Genomic DNA, 24,216 nt, shown 5'->3' with positions numbered 1-24,216 from the left:
GGCTCAAGCTTTTCCTTGACAGTGCTCATCTCCTGCTCCAAACGAGTTCTCAGGGCGTAGGTCTCCAGGGTGACTGTGCTGATCATGTCCTGGGCTGCAGGGGGAAGCTGCTCTTGGACTCTTTGAGCGTACACTGTGGCAGCATCGGCACTCTCTGTGAGACGAGCACTAAACACAAGAGTGGAGGGAGATCAATTTAAGTCCTCGTTTGAGTTCTTTTTACATGGATTGCATATCGGTTACGCTTAACCATACATCATAATGTCACCAATGGGTCTGTAAGACTTACGTCACATCCTGTCCAAACTGAGACTTCTTGATCATTTGGACGGTGTCATCAGCTGTCTGGGTAGCTTTGGAAACATAGTCCCAGAATGCATCAGTCAGGACTTCCAGCTGTGGCTTGGGTTCATCAGCATAGAAAATGTTGGCGTTACAGCCTGTTGGATGGACACGAGAACATTTGAAAAATTATGAAATTCAGACAAGCATTTATTTAGCCTTCAGCAAGGCCTGTAGTCCACTACCATTAGCACACAAACTTGTTTTTTTCCGTCCTTGCTAAAAAAATATTGTAATTCTGTCATCATACTCACCAGCGAAAACGGCAAGGACGAGCACAGCAAGGACCCTCATGATTATTTGGCGAGTGTATCTCTGCAGTTGCTTGTGCTCAGTAGCTGAGATTCAACAGCTTATATAGTTATACAGACATGGCTAGATTGCAAAGTCCAGGTGCTATTGCCATGCTGTCACCTTGCCTCACCCTGCATTCCTCACTGACATCTTTTGCCTTTCAGCACACACATAGCCTCAGACTCTACAAATTGCACATACATGTTGAGTGTATAATCAACTTTCTGCAGCTCAATATATCTTTGATTTAACTGCAGGTAGCAATTTTTATTTTTAATTATTCTTAATTGTTTTCCTCGATTCTCTGTGTGATCTACTCATTGAGTGGAAATCACGACACCTTAAATGAACCCTGACCCCACAGGCCTGTTATCAAAGCTGTCACAGATAACTCTTTGCCTATGTAGACAGAACGTCTTGCCTATTATTTCTTTGATGTCCAGCGTCAGTTCGATTTACAGTGGGTGTTAATTGGCTTTATTAGCTTGACATTTTGCCAGCTAACGTCACAGTTACTCATAGTCCCACTTTGTGTGTCATGGCAGTATTTAAAAATCCCTATGTGACAGTTTGGTCAAAGGTCAGATTAATACTCCGTCAGCTTCTGGAGGACAAAGCGGTTTCAGTCCACGCCTGACTCTAAAGTACTTTTCACTTACCTGAAAACACTTTTAAAGAGAACATTTCACAAGGTACAATGTTCCTTTTAGATAGAAGATCCTATAATGTGTTCCAACTTGTTCCCTTCTTATTTTGGTGTAAAATAATCACTGTTCAGAAGTATTTTGGTAAAAATCCCTGTCATGAAAATACAGTGAATTAAAAGTATTCAATGTAATGCAGACATAAAACAAATTCGAGAAAGTATCATGTGAATCCATGACAAGAGTACAGTTGAAAGAGTAACCAATCAGAAAGTCAATGAGTTACATAACTTATAGCCAGGCTTCATTAATAGACAGGTTCAGTGACTGTGAATATAATAACACATCACAAAAGCATATTCAACAAGTTAGTTCCACTCAGTCACTGAAAGGGAACAATATCAGCATGAAACATATCATTCATGAAAGCTCCTGTGAGGAACTTATAGTTCAGTGTGTGTTGATTATTTGGCATCCCTTTCAGACAAAAAAAAAAACTTTTTCCACTTTGCAGATCTTATCCTGTACATCAAAAATAAATGTTTCCTGTCAAATAATCTCCTCCTTTGCTTTCGTAGGTCATAAAGAAGCATCTGAAATCAGTTCAGTTTGTTTCATTACCTGCTAACTTTACAATGTTTTAGTATCCTTGCCCTCCCTCCACATAACACAGACTCTGATCAGCCCCACAGTCAGAAAACATTACAATAATGTGAAGACTGAAACGGTTTCTTTATGTGTTACATGAACGCTCACTTTCAAATGTATTTTCTTTCATGTGCCCTTTGTACATTTGTTGTTTTTATTATTCTTTATATTTGACATTTTTTAAATTCTATTCTATAGGTAATACTTGTATTTTATTGTATTTAACTGTTTCTTGGCATCGATACACCAGGACAAATTCCTTGTATATGAAAATGTACTTGGCAATAAAAAAAAACTATTTTGATTCTGATTTTAAACATTGTAACCAATTCCCAAGCAGTAAATAGAGAGTAATATAAAAATAATAAGATTAACGCTAAATTTGATGTTTTAATGGGGTATTTTAAGAAATGCACACTGTACCATTGTCTCCCTGAATGACATTGACGACTTCAACTTCAAAATAAGAAATACCCAGTTTGTTGGTTATTTATGCAACCTTCTCATAGAGAAGTCCTTTCCCATGCCATTTCTACTCTGAAACTGACCCAGACATTCAGTGCGTGTTCCAGTTTAAAGGCCAGTAATGAATTGTGTCAAGGAATTACTGGTCTATGTTGATACCAGTTCAATAACCCAGTACTTACATAATCATTCAATCAATCACTAAATGTTTATTGATATGGCACCAATTCATAACCAATATTATCTCAAGACACTTGATGAACAAGGCATGTCTAATGTAGACCATAATCTTGTACTAATATATATTGATCACATTAATGACTGTGTCCTCGGACAGAATGTTTGGTTTTTACCTTATCAATTCATTTATTGGTTCAAAAGATTTGCTTCACAGAAGATTAAATAATATGTGCAAAAGTAATATGTTAGTGGATGCTGCAGTTTATGTTCACTTTGTTATTGTTTATTGCTTTTGTTTGTTGTTAATCATATTTTGTGTAATGAATCAGTCAATCAACCAGTTTTTATTTGTTTGGCGCCAATCTGAAGACACTTTACAAAGGTGTCTCACTCACTGCTATCTTACAAAGATCTGACGTTAATCTATCATGAGCACTGTACTTAGCAACATTTAGCAAAGTTAGAGTGGACAGAAAAAAAAACGTCCTTTGAGGCAGAAATTTTGGGCAAGATCAGACTCGTGATGAACAATCATGTTAGAGTCCAAAATGTAACGACCCGAAATCTTTAAAAACATATGTAACAAAACCCAAAATGTAGTAACTGGTCGATAATGTCACTAAATACCGAACCCAAAATGTAAACACTTTTTGCCCAAAATGTAACAAGTTGCCACATTATTAGGAGAAAAAAATATTTTGCCTACTCCATAATGTAAAAAAAAGTTATTATGTTTTGGACTCAGCATTTTTGTTACATTATCGAGCAGTTGTGGGGAAGATAAATTTTTTGGCTTAAACAAGCCATCTGCTGAAACTACGCCATTCTTGAAAAATGTGAACATGTTTGAAATACAGGAGTAAAAAATAGCAATCATTGATAAATTAAATTACAATCGAGAAAAACTAAAACAATAGCAAATATGAATTAAAATGATGATTGGAAATAGTACTGTCTTATTTAAAAATGCTCAATGTACATTATGAAAAAACTATGCATTATGTGACAATATTTCTGAGCTGTCCATAATAGATCTTATTGGCTTGACCCAGATACAAAGTCCATTGGTGTTGGCAGACAGGGGTTATCTAGTGTTATCTTCACGCTGTTAGCAGTAGACTACGTGGACAGCTAATTGCTTTATTAGAAATGCTTTTTGAAAGAGAGCCACTGCTAAATTTCTTATGTTGGAAGTTTGTTTTATTTTTCATAAAAATCTTAAAAGCCACCTGACCTCAGCACATTCCATATAAACACATCTGTGTGTCTGATTCATAGCCTCTACAGTCAGGTAATGATCGCACAAACAGGAAAAGAGCCATTATGACAACATGGCAGTGACTCCTGGACTTTGGGCTCTTGTCTACAACTGTCATCTGACTTTTAGTATATATGGAAGCACCGTCAGGCATGCTCACAAACTCATTGAATGCTCAGCGATACACACACTCAGCCTAAAGCAGGTGAGAGTTACACTTCGCTTCAAATCTTAGCTTTAGAAGCAAACAGAAGTGTTTTCACTTTTTTAATGCAGCGTGAGTTAACTTGATAATTATCTCTTTTCAGCAAACCACAATCATGAAGGTGTTCCTGGTGCTAGCCATTGCAGTCCTGTCTGGTAAGTTGCCAGCTTGTGCCTTTCATCTGACTAAGTTGCAAATAAGAGCAATTAACTGATCAACTGACTGTAAATGTACACTGTTCTTAATGTGTTTTTGTTGTGTCCATCAAACAGGCTGTAATGCCAACCTCTTCTATGCTGATGCACCCAAACCACAGCTGGAAGTGATGACTGATGCATTCTGGGACTACATTGCCACAGCCACCCAGACAGCTGATGACACCCTCCAGATGGTCAGGAAATCACAGTTTGGACAGGAAGTCAAGTAAGTTGTGTGACACAGAGCTACTGTATTAGCCACATGGTGAAGAAGATTGGTCTGTTATCACATAAACTTGGTGTAATCATTGCTTTGTCTTTTCTTCAGTGCCCGCCTTGCAGAGAGCGCTGAAATCGCCAGCAAGTATGCCGTCACCCTCCAGGAGAGAATCCCCCCCGTAGCCCAAGACCTGGTCACTAAGATCACCAAAGAGGCTGACGTACTGAGAAATGTGCTGACTCAGGAGTTGGGTACTGTCAGGAACAAGTTGGAGCCCTACACCGAAGAAATGAAGGCCAAGATCCAGGAGAAAGTGGAGCAGCTGAAACAGGAGCTAGCCCCCTATGCAGACTCCCTGGACTCAGAGGCTCTAAAGACCACACTGATGCAGAAGACCGAGGAGCTGAAGGCCAGCCTGGAGCAGAGTGTGCAGGAGCTGCAGACTCAGCTGGGGCCTTACACTGATGACCTGAAGCAGAAGGTGGACCAGCACCTGCAGGACTTCCAGGATAGAGTGGCGCCCATGACAGACATGGTGCAGCTTGAGCTGGCTCAGAGAGCAAACCTGGTTAAACAGATGGTGGCCCCCTACGCTGAAGACCTGAAGGAAAAGCTGAACCCCTACGCCCAGGACCTGCAGGCTCAGCTCATGTCTTTTTACCAGTCTTTCGTCGAGGCCAATTAAGTCAGCCTCTATCCTCACGCTGCGTTATTGACCAAGATGCTGGCCTTGTTTGGTCTGCCTCTGTTTGAATCACGAAAGATCATTTTAATATGTGAAATTCTACTGTACTTTAAAGCAGATTTCACTGGGTATATACCCATAACACAATATTTATTGAAAGGTGCAAACCTTTGCACTGTAAATACATTATTTTTTATTATTTTGGTGAAGTTGTAAAGTGTAATGTTTTGCAATTCTGTTTGTTTTCAAACAATAAATGTGTGAATCTGAAAACATCTTCGACTTTGCAGTCTTTTCAGAATACCTAAATCATCCTTATATCGAATAACAAGATACTGTATGTAGTGTTATATTTATTAAGCAATCTTAAGTAATATATAATGACAAGACATCCTGAGACTTCAAAGCTCTGTATGCACAAAAACAAAGGGGCACTTCTGCTGGTCAAAAGTTAGTGTGGGACATGTGCTGCTTTTCCCCCACAAGGGATTTCATGTTTTCACTCCATCTCTAATCTCTCAGGTCTTGACATGTTCTTGCTCCTGTTATGGTTTCGTCTCCCACTATATCCAGAGGCAGACTATGGTCCCGATCTTTATGCTTGCCAGTACTCGTCACGAAACTGAGCTTTCACAATTCCAACACACACACAAAAACAAAATAGCCATGGGAAAAGTGGGTGCAGAACATGACTCGTCAGATTTATTGCTTCAGGTTCCATAAACAAAAAAAAAGACTTACGTGTATGCTCTCAGTACATTTTTGTCTGGATGGACTTCATGTTCAATGATCTATTTCATGGAGCTTTGACCACCATATAATTATTTCATGCTGATTTGTATCGTTAAAAATAAGAAGTATGGATCAAGTAAACCAACACACGTTACATCAAGTATAGTCAAACACATCTTTTTCGATCGTTTGCTTTGTTGATGCTTATTTAAGTCATAAAAACAATGTAGATTGTGCAACCTCTAATTGTTGTAAATATACCACAGAAGGACTTACACCCTACAGGGCCAGCATCCAACGTGGAGGGTCAGAGTCCACTGACAACACTGAACACACACACACACACACACACACACACACACACACACACACACACACAATGTGTGCTTTGTGGTGTGACCAAAGATAAATGGAATTAAACTTGTTTGTGTTAGGGTTCTTGTGAAGATTTAAAACATTTCTAATAAAATAAAAATGTATGTACTGTGTCCCCTTGAGTGTTTAGACATTGTTTTTTTTGTAGATTTAGGGTTAGGGTTTATACACAAACCTGTCAACAGGCTGCATAAGCTTTCCACTAACCATGACTTGGAAAAAATATTTGATGAATACCAAAAACTAATTCCAATTTATATATGTATTCTTTCTTGTATGAATCTTTCTAGTATATCTCCTTTTTCCAAACTTGAAGTTCCTACACAGTCAGTCTTTCCTCTTTTTGCATTTCCCAGTTAAATAAAAGTACAAAGTTGAATGAAAGACTTTAATCAATCAAACAAACAAATCTAGCCACACTACCACAAATCTCTGTAAGACCTTACAAATAAAGATCTAATCTCACATTTCATGCTCTGTCCTTGTCAGGACCCTGATCCCCAAAGGCCTTTTTCAGATTGATGGCTGCCCAGTCACAAGACTCCCCCACTGACCAAAGAGACGGGGACATTTTGAATGCAGTAGTTTCTTTGAACAAGACACATCTTGTCTTAAACAGCAAGCGTCAGATAGAGATCCAGGGCTGCTTTGATGCTGGTTTGATAAGCAGATCGGAGCCTGTGGAGATGAGCTGATAGCTGTCTCACACACTGTAGACGGGTCATTGTAAATGCTCTCAGGCTGTCGTTTGCTTCACCTTTGTGTTCCCTATGGGCTTGAGGGTCTCAGGGAAGAGGACGCCTTAAATTCTCCTTACTACTACAGCACTGCAATAAAAAGCAGAAACCTCCGCTCTTGAAAAATGAAACCAATGTAGAAGTGTAAAATCCTGCAGTTTTCCGCTTGAGTCTGGCTTCAGAAACACCAGAAGTCACATACAAAAGACTGGTGGGGAAAAATGTTGTTTTGAGAGCATAAATAAACCTGTTAATCTTTTCTAACCTGGTACAAAAAGCAAAATAGGTCTAATTAGTTATTGTCATCACTGAAACAAAGGGGTGACTTTTTTTTAGGTGGCTCTGCTTTCATTTTGAAAACAATCATGATATCCATAGTTAGGTGCGTATGGCTGACATGATTGACAGGGGTGCATGATGTAACAGTTTATCAAGAGCCCTAAAACCTGCCTCTGCTACAGTTCTAAACTGAGCCGCTTTAGTTTGACTAAAAGTTAGATGGAGACTTCCAGCGTGGTGAGGGTTGCCGATGAGCCTCCGCAGCCCCCTGCCGTTAGAGAAGGCTCGGTCCCTTCATATTTACAATTTATGTGCTATACATGTTGTTTTTTAAGATTTGTTTTGAGGGGATTTTCTTTACACATCCAAAAGGCAGCGTCTGTCAGAGTCTTTGTCTTTGACTGTAAGGATGTACAAAACAAACTGTTGAAGAAAGTCATTTGAAAAATTAGAATAAGGTTTGCAGATTGCAGTTCACATAGCAGTAATCCAGGAAAGTGATATCACAGGGCTGGTCTCTTGATTTTGATTTAAAATATACTTTATACTCAAACAATGAATACAAGTCAGAGGGACCTAGATGTACCTTTACACCATTACAACGTCAGTCCTGTATTCAACTGTGTTTAACTTTAGTATATTTACAGTCTTTTGAAATAATTTTATTTACTTTTTTAAATTCTTACAGTATTTAGTTTTATAACATCTGTTACAATAGGAAAATGGTGCTCACATATATCTGAATGAATTAAAAGGTTGGAAACAGTCTATGAGAGCATTTACTGTTCAGAACCTTTTATTTCTACTTTTAGTCAGTGATCCCTTTGCAGTTAGAAAAGGCTGCACTGCCCCTCAGTGGTGAGACTATGACAGAGCACTGACACAGTGTGACTCGAGGCTACTTCAGTGTAAACAAATGTTCAGTTATCTAGCTCGTCCGATTCATTCCCTGTTTCTGTTTTGTTGCTTTTTTTCGGGGGGGGGGGGGGTTGTACAGCTGACCTAATGTTCACTCAATGAAAAGTTAGAATGCTGACCAAAGGGTAACATAAACATTTCTGTAACTGTTCTTGTGGTGTCCCTGTAACATCAATATAGTGCTTTTAATGCGTTGTTTTCTTGTCATGGTGCTTTGTTGCTGTTTGATTCCTCTGCTTTGTTTATATGTATTCTTCTGCAGGTGTCGAATGCATCTTGTTTTTATTAAGTGCTATACATGGCTTGAAATGGGACATCTATTCACAAGAAATGAGCCATATGAACGTTTAAGGTGGTCGGTTTAGAGGGGGTTCCAAAAAGGTGCCGCACCACTCGAACCCCTAGAGTATATTTGGAGTTTCTCCACTTTATTGAGTAGTGTCAGTATTAGTCTCCAAGCAGAAAAGCAGTTTACATAATGTGATAACAATGGAAACACTTAAGAGTAAAGCATGTGTGTAAAATGTTTGTGTTTTTTCCAAACAAGACTGAACTTAAAACTCACAATCCAGAAAGACTGACACCTTGTCATGCGGAAAACAATCATATATATACTATCTAGATATTTGTGCAGTTTTTTGGAAAGAAAGACCAATGTTACCATCACATTAGAGCCTCAAGAAAAAAGAGGCGAATCACAGAAAACTTAAAGCAGTTTTTTTTTTTTTTTGCTAGCTTAAGCATCTTACACCTCTCAGATCTCACCAGGATGTGATGAAGCAAATGGTTTCTTTCATGCCAGCGAGCATCGGGCTCTTTCGGTTAAAAACCAGTGCAGAGGTGCAGAGGGAGTGTTGGAAGTTCTGTGTGAATCACATTCAGTCTGATTAACATTCAGAGCAGGTTTGAGACTGATGAGATGTCACCGTCCACACCAGTCCTGTGACAGAAAATGGAAATGTCACATGCCCTCTGATGTATAGAAGCTTGAGAATGAGGAAGCGCATACAAAATCAGGTTTGTGTAACACCTACACCGGTCATTAAGTCATTACTCTGTTTCCCTGACACTGTTCTGTGTAATCTGTTGATTTGATCAAATCTTTCAGATGTTTCAGAGGAAGAGCTTTAATATGCCTAATGTCTTTGATCGGTTTTATTTACAATGAAGTCTTTTAAGTGTTATAGATACAGTAGATAGATGATAAATACTTTATTGATCCCAAGGGAAATTCTATATAGCAGATTATGACAGAACTGGTTTTGTTCTTCATCTATATACATTTAAATATAACTGATTAACTGTAACAGAGTGATTAAATGTGAATGCCAGTTTTATTGTGTCATATTTGCTAAACATGGCTTAGATAAAGGTAATTTTGACAACATTGTACAAGTATATCAATAGATATGATCACAGTTTGAATGGGTCACGACCCTGAAATCTTGTCACTGAAGATATGGAGACCCAAGGAAGAGTACTGTTTAACACAGAAGCTACTGACAAACTCAGCGACAGGTTTCCACCAGAAAAATCAGAGAAACACAGGCTGACAGGGAGCAAACTTTATGCATAGAGAGCTCGCAGATGAGGGGAATGTTTCTTATCTTTATGTCAAAACATGGTGTGGAAACTTGTGATGACGCGAGAACACCTTTTGCCTTTTGCCTTTTGTCTTTTGTCTTTTGTCTTTTGTCTTTTGTCTTCGTCCGGGCTGTTTGGAATGCGCTTTTCGTTGACAAAGCAGTGATGCATGCATATAGTAGGTTTTATCAATTTTAGGAAGAAACTCACTGCTCATGTCTTTTCAGTTGATCGAGAAGCTTGATGACAAACGAAACTTTGTTAACACAACAACGAGAGAAAATGATAGGGACTATGTACAAATTCTGTGAAGCTTGTTTTTACACTCATATTTGAGATGATGACATGATGGCTGCAATCAGACGCTGTTTCATTTATGTACGTGTAAATACATCAAGATGTCACACAGAAGTCTTCAGCAAAAACATCTCAGATGCAACTTGAGCCGCGTGACTCTGATGCAGAGAGATAATTGAAACCTCTCTGCATGAGATGCAGATGAAGAGAAGAGACAATATGAATGAATTTGCTGAAAGGTTTGCATACAGTGGGTCAAAGATACTGTCGAAGAATGTGCAAAAGCCTGTTTCCAAAAATAACATGTACACCCCTGCTTCTTCAGTCAGCATGGGAAACAGAACAATGACCGTCCATCCGTCACCGTCTGCACTGAGGGACATTTGTTTCCAACAGTAATTTTATGCACTGAAATCACTGTTTTGCATTGCTGTTTTGCAGTATGTGCACTTGAGCTCCATACTGGACGCAGTCACAAGCAGTTATGAAGGCTGCACCTATAGATTTTCTTCCAAGAAATGGTCTCTCAGTCAAATTCCTGACAGCACCTTTAGGCAAAATGTTAAACTTCTGGATGAGCAACTTGGGTTACAGTAAACCTGACGAACTTGGGTTTTACATTCTTTCAATGATCTTCTTTTATTGACAAATGCTCAAGGCGCCAACCATAGATGAAACTAACTCTTTAAATTCTTTCAGGGCATTTGTTTTTAAAGGCCAAAATTCCAACTTGAGACTGTTCTGTCTGCAACTACACTTCTTACCAAACCTGACAATTCAGTGGAAAACAAGGGTATTATTTAAGTTTAGCTCTAACAGCCACTTTTACCGGTTGGTGGAGTTCTGTGCAACATGCTGTCCATGAGTTATGAAAAAACAGCTGCTGGGATCTTCTACTGCTCCTCTTAGCTGGTGTGCTGCATGACATCTGCCTGCTGCACTGAAGCAGACAGGAAGGGGCTTTGGAAATGTATACATACAGCACAGAAGATCATCCGCTGCATGCTCTGCTCCCTGAAGGACACTTACATTTCCCGCTGCCTGAACAGAGCAAAACATTGTTTTTATCTGTTCAACCTGTTTCCCTCTGGCAGGTTCTACAGGTCCACCAGGACATGCACAAATAGAATTAAAGATAGTTTCTTCTCCAGAGCCATAAGTCATCACATACACAAGGATGATCCAATTCATCATTGCTCCTCTCATATTACCTACTTCTCCTGCTGATGGACGTCTGTATGATTGTGCACTTCATGGTGAAGCATTTTTAATCCAACCAATGCAAAATTCTATAATGGATATTGTTGTTTCAGACGTCAGTATCTCACAATGCAGGGACTTGGATTGGGAACCAGAAGGGTGCCGGTTCATGTCCCATTCTGGACCAAGTCTGGAAGTTCACAGGTGCCAGTTCACTTGCTGAGCAATGTCGAGGAGCCCTTGAGCAAGGCACTGAACCCCCAAACTGCTCAGACATTCTTTTGTTAGCAGCCACTCACTCTGACATCTCTCCATGATTGAATCTGAATGGGATTCTTTTTTTGCATGTGTGTGTTCATGGCCTCTGTGTACGTAGTGTGTATCAACAATGAAGTGAAAACATTAAAGTTCCCCCCAGGGCTTACTGAAATACAGCTTCTTGTTCTTTTACAAAAAATTCAAAGCTTTGGCTTCAATAATTGTAATTGATAATGTCAGGTACTTATTACAGGCACTGTACTTCCTGTAACTAAACACCTTTGTCATGCTTTCTACATGTAATACTGTTTAATCCATCTGGAGTACTTTCTTACATGTACGAGATTTTTTGGGACTTTTCTAAAGACAAGAATATCAGAGTAGAAGAAGAAATTCACGTCTTATTATCCTTTACAGTCATTACTAAGCATGGACACCATGGATCTCTGTACAAAATTCCCCTGCGATCAATGCACTAGAAACAGCACAAAAATGCATTCTCTAGAGCTATGCCACTAACGCTGATAAAATCTCAACTTTAGCTCCTTGTAAATCCCTGATGTATCAGACATTCATCTATTGTAGTGGTAATTCCTTCCATTATTGAGTCAAACAAACAGGCATTGAGTACAAAATGTTTTCACACTGTGTCTCTGCTGTTTTGTTTCATTAGCTGGTATGTCAATTCTTTAGTTTGAAGGACACAAAGGCTGTCTGCAGCACTTAACCAGTTGCCTCAGAAACAAATGTATCATCCACAAAATACTTTTTTAATTTTTTTAAATTTGTATGAATAGATCATAACTAGCTTAACAATCACCTTCCTTTCAAAAAATGTTCTGCCTCGATGTACTTTATTAACAGAACAGCAGGCGAGCAGAGCATACTGACGTGTATCTACAGCAACTGTCGCCACAAAAACATGACTGACTGGTTGGTGGGCTTGTTTTGCAAAGAACATAAGCAACAACGTCTCACCTGAGGTCTGCAAACATCAACATGAAACTGAATTATTACTTCAGAAGTAAAGCATTAATTACAGTTAAAAACAGTTAAGGTTTCTTTTTGAAGGATGAGGAGAGAGAGTGTTTTTTTATGTCATTGTGCATTGCTGACTGATTCTTTACATTATTTAAGGAGAATTAAACAGAATTTATGCTCCACAACAGTGTGTAAAATTGTTGGTTTGGCCTTGAGGGAAATGCTGTTACCATGTTTAATTAGTGGGGCTTTAAGTCACTTTGTTGTTTGCTTTAGTGCTGAAGTTACAGTCACAATTCTCTTGGCTCTAGATAGTGCTGTTTGGAAACCAACAATGGTCTTAATCTAGGAAGAGAGTGATCATATCTAATGAGATTAAAGCACAAAGAAGTGAAAAAAAACTTAAAAAGTGAGATTTTATTGAGGTGTTCATTTTTATTTGATTCATTTCATTTCTCCAAACTTTATTCTCATCGTTGAGCTTTTACCATTTTGAGGACACATTAACGATCATGGATATCTGCATTATTTTTGTGCTGAGCACCCTTCAACTTGCCATGGTAAGACTTTTTTTTTAAATGTACATTACTCTAAATGAGACAGTGGTCTTCTAGTTGATTTAAAGTTGAGACTCTCATATCCTCTAATGTTTCATTTCTAGTCTCTAGAGCCTTTGCTGATGGGTGAGTTCTTGTTTTATTAAATTGTTTCATTATATTTTACTACAATGGGTCATGAAAAATCTTCATTCATTCATCAAATTCACCGGGTGAGTTACTGTAGTTAGTAAATAATGTTTTAATAATATTATATTAAAACAGTGTTTTTCTGTTTTAATGTAAAGACATGGATAATGATGGGGACTGGGATATAACAGAGATAAATGAAGGTAAGATGATATTCCAGGTTTTTTTTTTTCATTTAAATTTATAATTGAGCCCGTTGTTTGTCCCTCTATGTATTTGACATAACAAGGACTGTTATCATACATATAAGTGAAAGAAAACAGATCACAAAATGTATCCTGAAGTTAGGAGCGGACTTGGGCTTATGTAGCGCTTTTACACATCAGGTCACACCAATGCCCATTCTGTCTGTAAAAGTGACCATCAGTAGTCACTAACTCCAGTAACAAAAGTGTTACTCTTTTTTTTATCCAGGCCTGGGTTTATTTGAGGGTGACATCATGGAAGTAAGCAATGTGTATTATATCTTATCATTTTAATTTTTTTGGCATGTCCTACTGAGTATGTTTCTTTTAATGTGACACCTTTACTTAACTCAAGGAAATTCACACACAAACAAGGGTAGTCAGAAACGCCATTTTGGATCGAAACCTGTTATGGGACAACCCTGTTCCTTATGTGTTAGAAGCCAGCCTTGGTGAGTGATGGTCAAGTGGCCCTTTTTTTTATCAATGTGTGTATACTGCTCAGCCATAAATAAATCAAACTACTGTGGAAAATAACTCTGTGTATTGTCTGTCAGCACAGATGTAAATGCTAAAGGAGTCATTCTGCAGGCCTTTGAACATTTCCGCTTAAAGACATGTATTGATTTCAAACCCAGACAGTCTGAGGAATATTACCTTTCAGTCCGACAGAATCCAGGGTAAAACATGCTCCTCCAAACATAGTTGATTAAATGAATTTTTTTTAATTAACCATATGATGATTTAGCCATGATTTTAATGTGTCACTCTTCTTTACTGCAGGTGCTACTCTTTCGTTTCAAGGATTGTTCAAAGTGGCCAAGTTGTCTCCATAGGAAGAAGATGTGATTCCCTTGGTACAGTCGAGCATGAGTTTCTACATGCTTTGGGCTTGTATCATGAACAATCTCGATATGACAGAGATAACTACATAAACATTATCTGGAAAAACATAAAAGATGGTAAAACTATCCACTTTTCAAAAACCTTTGATCTATTGTTTAATCTTTGCCAACTATTTGACTTTTTTTGTGTATAACTGTTTACATTAATATGCTCTGTTGGCTACTTGAGCTAAGAGCAATACAAAAAATCTAATATTATTTTCCTAAAATGGAATTTAATTATCTCCAATTCTTACACATCAAAGACGTTTTACTTTTCGAGACACATTATAAACATGACATAAAGTGCTGTCTGATCTACAGGATATCAGGGAAACTTTATGAAGATAAGCCAAAGCATCAAAACAACATTTAACACTCCATACGACTACCTCTCAGTGATGCACTATGGCAAAAAGGTATTTTCTAAAAACATGGGAGACACGATTGTCACTAAACTACCTGAGTATCAGGACAAAATCGGCCAGCGAATGGAAATGAGCTCCTTTGACATGTACAAGGTGAATCGCCTTTATAACTGCAGTAAGTTTGGATTGTTCTCACAATATTAAGAATGCTCTAATTAAAGACCCATGCTTTAATCGTATCATATTGTGATGTAAGTTTCTTCTGATTATTCCCAGATGCATCAATTACTTTTATGGAGCATTGTAACTTTAGTGTCGATATCTGCGGGATGAGCTGTTGTAAAAAAGGTTTGGCCAAAGGTTGGAAGAGATTGAGCACCACTGCAGGAGAGCCATTAACTGACCATACCACTCTGACCAAGACTGGGGGTAATGTCTCATTTGAAGCCATATAACAACTTACTTTTTGTATATCAGTCCCAGTGAACTAGATATTTTCTTACATTAAAGTGATAGTAATAATCAAAATTAACAAACTGTCAACCCCAATCAATCCCCAGGTTATTTCATGCATGCTAGCACAGCTTCAGGTCATGAGGGAGATTCAGCCTGGCTGGAGACCAAGAGGATGAATCCCACAGGAACATGTAACATCCAGTGTCTTCAGTTCTACTATTATCACAGTGGAAGCGAGTCGGACAAGCTCAACATCTGGATCAGAGAGTTCCAAAATGAAAGTGACTCAACAGGAAAAAGGCGCCTGATGGGTAAAATCACTGGTGAGGAAGTTAGGGACTGAAAATGCTACTTTGAAAGAAAAAATAAAGCCATATTACCATATCTACTAACATCAACTGCACAGCTTTGCTTTGGGCGAAAAAAATCCTTATGTCTGCAACATAACTTTCACATATAATAATGTTTGGCCAAGAATTTCTACACATTCTGGTGGAGATATTGAACTCAATTTACTGATCTGAAGAAAAAATTCAGAGGATAACTATAAGTCATTGAAAGTCTTCCCTTGGGCACCACAAATGGTTGCACCAATTTACAAAGCATTACATCCATTTATGGTGTACAGATTTAACTTACAATTTATTATAGTTTCTCATGGTGACTCTAACCTCTAAACTCTAAAGATAACTCACAGGACAACCATCACTAGGGTTCATCCACTGGGGACTACGTTTTAGTACACAATGATTACAGATGTTTTTCCACCTGGACAAAAGTTTTATGTAATCTACCTTTTATGTAGTTTTATGTACTACCTATTGATTTTCTTAAGCCAACATAAGTCAGAATTAATAAAGTATTTTCCCCTTCCAGGTGAACCATCATTTAAATGGAGGTTTTACAAGGTGCCCCTGAACGCAGCCAAGCCTTTCCAGGTCATGTTTGAGGTGCGTAAAGGAAACGAAGAGTCTTCAGGAGGCTTTTCCATCGATGACATCAACCTGTCTGAGTCTGGGTGTCCACACCATGTCTGGGAAATCACAGATTTCGAGAATCTCTTGACAAGCACTGACTACAACAGTTACCTGTTCAGCCCTCGGGTTTACTCTCCTGAAGGTTATGCTTACCAGATGCTTTTTGCTCTTCGAGAAACTTTCTTTGGAGTGTATTTTCGTTTAGTGTCTGGAGATTATGATTCAACTCTTGAATGGCCGTGCCCATGGAGGCAGGTGACCTTCATCATGCTGGACAAGAACCCAAACATTCAACATCAGATGTCCAAACAGATCACTCTGACTACCGATCCAACAAATAGTGAGTATTTAAAAGTGATATCTGAATGGGGCTAATATGTCGATTTATTGTTCCAAATAGAAAATGTGTTCTGTCTTTTTGAAGCTGCATTTGACAACCCTCGTATGGTTGGAAGACAAATCCAGTGGGATGAAGAGTCTGTTTATGTGAACCTCGCCTATGGAGTGAACTCGTTTTTTTCCCTGGAGCGAATCAGAAGCCGGGACTTCCTAAAGGGAGACACTGCTGTATTCCTCTTCTCAATGGAGGGTGAGCTTTTGTGTTAATTCCTAATCAAATGTAGGGTTACCTAAATCTTAATATTGTAGTGTGGAATTGTTTGTTTAACTTGTTGTTTAAGGTTGAGTATTTCTTATCTCTCTTTGCTGATCTTGTCCCGTATATACATAACAAGTGTAGCTCATAAAGAGGCAGCAATATTCATGTCAGTCAGCCTGATTTGTGGAGCTTCAAATGTAATCAGCTTCTACACAGATTTCCGAACATTTGAATTTTTAAGAAAATATAAATAAACCTAATCAATACAGAATCTGTAAATAACAAAAGCAAATCATTAATTACGATAAGTTGTTTTTATGTGTCTTTTTAGATGTCCATTTGAATTCATATGCTTTGTGTCTAGATATTTCAAACCTGCAGCATAACAGCTCGCTGCCTTGTCCAAAACATCCACCAAGCAAATTCTCAACCACTCACTCAGACAACTCTGACAAAGGCCCATGTAACGTGACGGTAGGTTGCAAGTCTCTGTTAAATAAGCTACATTCAATGTTACAATTATACTGTGATACATAGCCTATTGTGATTTTTCTTAGAGTGGACACAAAAGCTGATATGAGGCTGAAGCAGATGTTCCTGGAAGCGTTACAGTCATATGACATGTCAAGTTTGACTTTTTTTGCTTGCCTTGTAGATATTTATGTTTCTGTTAGGAAGAACACATACACGCTACAGTTAACTGATCTGTCTTATTGAAATCTTTGCATATAAAATAAAATATATATGTCATATCTTCATTATTTTGTGTGGTGCTTTTCATGCTCTTCTTCAGACTGTATTCATTATTTGTGGGTCCTAACTTACATAGACGTGACCCACCAAAGCTGAACTCCATGATTTGTATACTCAATGAGCATAATTTGGCAAATATGTTTAACACAATACCATGCTAAATATTAGCATGTGAGCTTTTTCACAATGATCTTCTTAGCATGCTGTTGCTATAATTAAAAAAATGGAGTCACAAGACTAAGGAAAAGGTTTGTGTGAGATAGCACAGAGAACTTGTATCATTATTGACGTTTTGCAGATCTCATGCTTTAAGGTATAATAGAGTTTACTGCAATGGGAAATAAAGTGTGATGCTAAATGTACTTGAGACCAGAAAAATCACCTGTTCTCATTCCACTGAAGTAGTTCCTCTTTATGCCTTAAGTTTGTTCACAAAAATCTGGTAATAAGCTGATACCGTATATGCAGGTATAGTCACAAAGTGCGTGACAATGACAGATGTTTTCAGACAGCTTCTGTTCAAGAATCTGAGGTATTTTCAGACAATGACTCAGCCCATCCTTACTATAATTTTCAGAAATGGAAAAAAAACCTGTTTTTGTTATCAGGTGTTTTTGCTGACTGACTTCTCATCCTCGCTTAAAGCTCTCATGTTACAGTTTTTCATGTGCAGTTCAGAAGGAAGACTGAATCAGTCCAGTGTGAGGTGAACACAGGTGGGCATTTTTTATCCTCTAGACAGAAAAAGAAATTTGAAATAAGATTTATTTTTTCTCACATATTTTCTAGTGACTTTTATTTTCATCCTTGAAATAATCTTTCTTCTCTGTATCATTTATAATTTTTAATTGACATTTGGTCTAAGGAACACTCCAAGGATGAAAGGCTTCGTTTTCCTTTTGGTGAACTTTGCAGTTTCATCAGTTTTACCCCAACAGGTAGGAGTTATTTATTTATTTAATCTTATTGGTATTTCCATCAACTTATGAGGTTTTTATTGATATTCTCACAATCAGCTAGATTCACTTTCTGCAAGAACATGTCAGATGTTCCTTGGGCAAGACATTTAACGCCCAATGGCTTCTGCTGCTTCGTCAAAAGTGTATGCATATGTATAAATGGGATCAGATACTTCTGATGGTCACTTTACAAAGCAGCCTTTGCCATCAGTGTATGAATGTGTAGTTGTGTCATGTAGTGTAAAAGTGCTTCAAGTAGTCAAAAAGACTAGAAAAGCGCAAAATAATTCAAATAATATTGTCTCAGAACTACATCTGATGTGACCATGTGTGTTTTTTTTTTTTTTTGACAGAGTGGATCAAAAATAGTGGGTAAGTTTATTTGATATTTTTCATTGGATAAATGAATTACAGGAATCTTCTGATAGTCAAAAAGGAACCATGTCTTCTGTGTTTGTAGATATCGGTGAAGATAAGGACATCGCAGCAGCAAACAAGGGTAAAAATATAAAATCACTGTATCTTTCAAAATGACCTCAAAGTGGGAACTTCTTCTGTCTGTCTCGAACTTTCAGTTATTGTGATCAAAACGTCACTCACTTCTTATTCTTTATCTTAGATTTTCTAGTCGATGATATCAAGGTGAGTTTAGCATTTATCTAATAAGATATTCAATGTCAGATGTGTGTTTATTTCCTTTAATAACATGTATTTTTTGTAAATCCTAGGACTCAGGCATTCAAAAGAGTGCTACTAATAACGATGACATTCTGTGGCCAATCCCTGTCCCTTATATTTTGGACAAAAGCCTTGGTAAGTATCATTTTCATTGCATAATAACCTGTGTGTGAGGGAGGGGCACACTTGTGGGTTGAACCCTCAAAGTCTACAGGAGGAAATAACGTTCAATCATGACTAAGCCAAGTATCTAAAACTACTGAGAGGAACATAACTTTGTTTAGATTTTGGTGCCCCCCTGTGGACAAAACTTACCCCTTTTTTATTATTATTTTGTCTGTAATGTGTAAACAGTGTTTTAACAGACACACAACCTGCCCTTAAAACAGTGAAGTGTATCACTCATCATGAATCTTTGCAGAGACTGTTGAGGAACTGTGCTGATAATAAATGGATCTGACACCAACCCCCAGGCATCATTTTCCAGCATTTACAACCACAACATAGAGCTCCTCAAACTTGTTACTGATGATCTTGTTAACCATTGTAGGTCATAAAGAATTATCTCTATAAATGCCAGCCTGTTTCATGCTTAAACCTGCTCAAAGGAACTTGAACATTACTCATGCATTCTTCCTTTAATGTTCAGCCCTGTTGCTCACCTGTACGTCATGTAACAACGTGGGTTAAGTAAATGAATATGAGATGTAACAATTTCACAAGTATTGCCATTTATGTGAGCGCCTTTTTTGTACATCATTTGTGGATTATTGTAAAGCTGTAAAACACAATAAAAACATAGTGGTAAATGCCATAATATTCACATAGCATAACATACAGTACCATCTACTAATTGATTTTAACTTTCATTTCTTTGTTACTTTCTTGACACTGTTCCCATGAACAACGGAAGACATGAATGCGAAAGGCGTGATCATGAAAGCCTTTGACCAGTACAGACTGAAGTCATGCATTGACTTTGCAGAGCGGGACACTGAGGACTATTACATTAAAGCCCAAAAGTTAAATGGGTATGTGTGGTATTCATTTTGGTATTTTGGATGTTTTGGTAACACTTTACAAAAAGGTAAACACATTTTGCTGAGCTATAGGGAACAAAGAAAATGGGGACATCATACTGGGTAGTTACTCAGTACTAAATCTTTAACAAACTATGATGTACTTTTGAGTAAAGTGATGCTTCTTTACTGGATAGTAAGTCAGTACAGATTTATAAGTCTATAAACAGTAAAGAGAAGTTACTCACTGTCAAACCAATAACCAATGGTTATCTAGTAGCTACTTCCTCATTGGTTCCCTCTTTATTATGCAAAATGTTTTAAAGTGTTACTAATATTTTTTCTTTTTTTATATATATTCTTCATTGTTATCTCTCTCATAACAGCATGAGAGTCCCCCTAAACATAACACCACAGTAAAGCTTGTAAAGACATCCACAGGGGTGTGTTTGACCATAGTCGCAATTCTGTACGAATTTATGTACGTGTTATTAAATTAGAGGGCACAGCCAGGTATATGCATGTTTGATAATAACATGTTCTTGTTAATGAAGGCAATTATTTCACATACAGAACATCTTGAACTTGTAAATATTCTTTGATAAATTAATGGTACAAAGCGTAATGATGCAGCCTTTTTTTCTCCTCCTTTTTAGATGTTTTTCATACATCGGTCGTGTGATAGCCTACGGCCAAGATCTCTCCATTGGGCAGTTCTGTGATGAAATTTCCACTGTTGAACACGAGTTCCTTCATGCTCTTGGCTTCTTCCATGAACAGAGCAGATATGACCGAGACGATTACGTGAACATTAATTTCGAGAACATCATAAAAGGTTTCATAATCAAACATCTATTCTTATACTCCTGATCTTTATGAATTATGTCCCGCTGGACAGTAGGCCGAGAAAGGGTTTACAAATGATTTTAAAAATACCTAACTATATAATACATGAATGAAGGTTGACTTTCTAAAGTGTTCCAAAGGAATGTGTCAATTGATGTCAGTGAATTTAATTGCATCCTATGTTAATCTTGCATGTATAAAGTAAAATTATATGTATAACTCAACTAGTGACTTGTTCTTGAACCATCTCAGCTCTAAATGGTTTTAGTTCACTTTACTGTGGCTGACTTTTATATGTGTCATCAAGGGTTTGAGAGTAACTTTAATAAAGCCAGCAGCGAAAGCAGCACCACCAACGGAGTCCCATATGACTACTTCTCCGTGATGCATTATGGAGAAAATTTTTTCACCAATGGAAATGGGACGACAATAACAACCAAAGATCCTAAATTCCAGTCCGTGATTGGTCAAAGACTGGAAATGAGTCCCAGTGATGTCAAGGAGCTGAACCAGCGCTACCAATGCAGTAAGTACATCCATGAAGTCAAAGTTATGTATCTATACTTCCTTCACCACCAGAACTTTTTTGGAATCAGGCCCTACTTGTATGAAATACATTGAGCCTTAAACACATCAAAAATATGAATTTTCTATTCAATTTTCCCATTTCACAAGGAGCAGTACTTTTCAATGGTTCACAAAATTGTTTAAAATGGCCACTGCTCAAAATGGTCAGTTAACAGGCCTGTTTCTTTTCTGGCAAATATACAAGGTAGTTTAATGACTGAAGGTGTTGTAGAAGAAATTAATGTGGTCATGGTCAGCAAAAGCTAAGCTTTTCTCAATTTTTTTAAACCTGGACTAAGGTGTTGGAGCTCCTTTACTTAGGTTTATTCCTACATATAAATTCTATGCTTAAACTGCAGCTGTGATAAATCTTTTAATAGATAGCTGAGAAGATTTTGCATTTTGAAGTGAAATAACCGAGCCAATTGATGGTCTGCAATCCTGTGTTCTTGATTCCCTTCTACAGACTCGACCATTGCCTTTAAGATGTATTGCGGCTTCTCTGATGGAACCATGTGTCAAATGAATAGCTGTTCACAGAGCGGAAAAGGTTGGCAAAAGTCCAAATATGTTGCTGCTGGTCCTACTTCTGACCACACCAATCTACCTGGTGGTGATGGTATATCTGCTGGTAAGATTGACACATAATGAGTATGCTACAGCATGGTGACAAATTAAGTTTTAATGATCTTTTCAGAGGGATCCACATCTTGTTCATATAAGTTCATTGTATTTGTATTGAGGGGGATATTGGGGAACTTAGTTTAACAAACATGTGTTGCATCACTATGTCATTAATCATGTTAGCATCCTTAATGCTAGCAAGTAGCAGCTTGTGGTCTTCAAAATCTTGATAATTTATTTTCTATCATTCCTTATAACAAATGGAACATGGTCCACAATAAGCTCAATAGCACAACCCTATTTCAGTGAACTGATTCAGAGAGTAGTTAAAGCAGTGTTTCTCAATTATTTTCTGTCATGCCCCCTATAGGGGACAGAAACTTTCTTATAAGCAGTACAGGTTAACAGTTAACAGTTTGTCACTGCCCATTGGTGGATCTGTATAATATATATTATACAAAAAGTTACAATTCTTCCAAAAATTCCTAAAAGTAAAGACAGGAACCCCACTGACTGGCTTTGGTTTAGGTCATAAAACCAACCACCTTCATGTTAATAGATCGAACATGGGTTAAACTATAAAATCAAACGGCTTCTGACAACATTCTGTTCTGCTGTTGGCTGTGCCATCCTGGGGAGGTTTTGCCATTTTATCAGTTAGTCAATTGTGTCTTTTGGTAAGTGGCCAATCCCAACAGAACAATCCCAACAGAACAATCCCAACAGAACAGACTCTGGATCCTATGCAATATTTTTGCACCTGCTGCAGTGTGATTTTCCATCACTTTTGGGGGGCTTATACTTTTTGTGGGAGGGGAGGCAGGGCTTAAGAGCCATCCATAAAACATTAACTCCTTGCAAACAACATTCTTTTTCAAACAGCTACAAGCAGTTACTTCATGCATGCCAGCACAGCATCAGGTAAGGAGGGAGATTCAGCCTGGCTGGAGACCAAGAGGATGAGTCCCAATAGAGAGTGTAATATTCAGTGTCTCCAGTTCTACTACTACCACAGTGGGAACGAGACAGATGAGCTTAACATCTGGATCAGAGAGTTTGAAAGTGAAAATGACCTGAAAGGAACGGTCCGCCTCATGGGACAGATCACTGGTAATGTACTGCTGTATGATTATCTGTTGTGATTTTTCTCAATGGTTTTAATACTCTGATAAAGTAATCTGTGATATACACTCTCTTACACTCACATAATAAAATTAAGTTATCAAATAACTCTTCCTCTAGGTCCACCAAAAACTCACTGGCAGCTCCAGCATGTTTCCCTGAACGCCATAAAGCACTTCCAGGTGGAGTTTGAGGCACGTAAAGGAGCAGGAACATCAATGGGCGGCTTCTCCATTGATGACATCAACCTGTCAGAGCTTGAATGTCCACATGTCACACTGCAGTTGGATGATTTTGAGAATCTTTTGAGCACTAGTGACTATGAAACCACTCTGTACAGCCCGCGGCAGTACTCCAGTGGGGGCTATGCTTATGCTGTTGGGGTTACGCTGAATAAGAACTATTTCGGCTTGTTTGTGCAACTCATGTCTGGTAAATATGACGACGAGCTCGTGTGGCCTGTCCCACAAAGGCAGGTGACCTTTCAGATGGTGGATCAGACCCCAAACATCCAGTTACATATGTCCAAGCAAAGGGCTATCACCAGTGACAGGAGTTCTTACTCTGGTAAGAAAATCATCTATCAAAGTACACACTTTATTTAACTGAACTTCATCTATGAATATTTACACTCAATGTTTCATGTTATTCTGTTTACAGGCATCTTTAACTGGGGAAACCCACGTTTGAGCGGAACTTCATATGTAGATGAGAATAATGAGACCATTTATACTGGACTATTGCTTGGGCGAAGTTATTTTGCAGAATTGAAAGATATGAAAACTAGACAATACCTGAAAGGAGGGAGTGCTGTTTTTACCTTCACCTTTCAAGGCAAGCAAATATAAATGTTCTCCTTTTCTACTGAACATTATCACACACATAGTCTGAAGGAACGTATCTCAAAATGTATGGTATGTGTACAACAGTACTAA

General features: G+C 38.0%; 4 protein-coding genes across 4 annotated transcripts in view; 3 read left to right on the top strand and 1 right to left on the bottom strand.

Moving 5' to 3' along the window:
* The window catches only part of LOC306823692 (uncharacterized protein), a 1,277-nt gene extending 622 nt beyond the window's left edge, over positions 1 to 655 (bottom strand). Inside the window, exons 1-3 of the mRNA XM_079343425.1 lie at positions 597 to 655; positions 290 to 440; positions 1 to 168 (exon numbers count right to left, since the gene is read on the bottom strand). The exon at positions 1 to 168 is cut by the window's left edge and continues 622 nt beyond it. Coding sequence (XP_079199551.1) covers positions 1 to 168; positions 290 to 440; positions 597 to 636 — 359 coding nt within the window. The 5' untranslated portion in view covers positions 637 to 655. The remainder of the gene's footprint in view (positions 169 to 289; positions 441 to 596) is intronic.
* A 3,487-nt stretch (positions 656 to 4,142) lies between these two features.
* Positions 4,143 to 5,411, top strand: LOC306824534 (uncharacterized protein). The gene is made up of 3 exons (XM_079344711.1): positions 4,143 to 4,191; positions 4,309 to 4,459; positions 4,562 to 5,411. The coding sequence occupies exons 1-3, from the start codon at positions 4,152 to 4,154 to the stop codon at positions 5,136 to 5,138; spliced, it is 768 nt and encodes a 255-aa protein (XP_079200837.1). The 5' UTR covers positions 4,143 to 4,151; the 3' UTR covers positions 5,139 to 5,411.
* A 7,600-nt stretch (positions 5,412 to 13,011) lies between these two features.
* On the top strand, positions 13,012 to 16,800 carry LOC306824020 (meprin A subunit beta-like; the record flags this gene model as incomplete). Its single annotated transcript, XM_079343977.1, has 10 exons — positions 13,012 to 13,059; positions 13,161 to 13,182; positions 13,871 to 13,882; positions 13,993 to 14,110; positions 14,214 to 14,392; positions 14,639 to 14,857; positions 15,243 to 15,461; positions 16,015 to 16,455; positions 16,540 to 16,704; positions 16,796 to 16,800. The coding sequence occupies 10 exons, from the start codon at positions 13,012 to 13,014 to the stop codon at positions 16,798 to 16,800; spliced, it is 1,428 nt and encodes a 475-aa protein (XP_079200103.1).
* A 2,066-nt stretch (positions 16,801 to 18,866) lies between these two features.
* On the top strand, positions 18,867 to 24,129 carry LOC306824019 (meprin A subunit beta-like; the record flags this gene model as incomplete). Its single annotated transcript, XM_079343976.1, has 10 exons — positions 18,867 to 18,924; positions 19,045 to 19,067; positions 19,154 to 19,238; positions 20,017 to 20,134; positions 20,779 to 20,957; positions 21,276 to 21,494; positions 22,002 to 22,148; positions 23,042 to 23,269; positions 23,402 to 23,848; positions 23,942 to 24,129. 10 exons carry the CDS (start codon positions 18,867 to 18,869, stop codon positions 24,127 to 24,129), a joined length of 1,692 nt encoding a protein of 563 aa, XP_079200102.1.
* Between the last annotated feature and the right edge of the window lie 87 nt (positions 24,130 to 24,216).

Source organism: Symphodus melops, assembly GCF_947650265.1.
Source record: "Symphodus melops genome assembly, chromosome: 5".
Classification (NCBI taxonomy): domain Eukaryota; kingdom Metazoa; phylum Chordata; class Actinopteri; order Labriformes; family Labridae; genus Symphodus; species Symphodus melops.
Note: the sequence above shows the minus strand (reverse complement) of the source record. Positions and strands in the feature narration are given on the sequence as shown.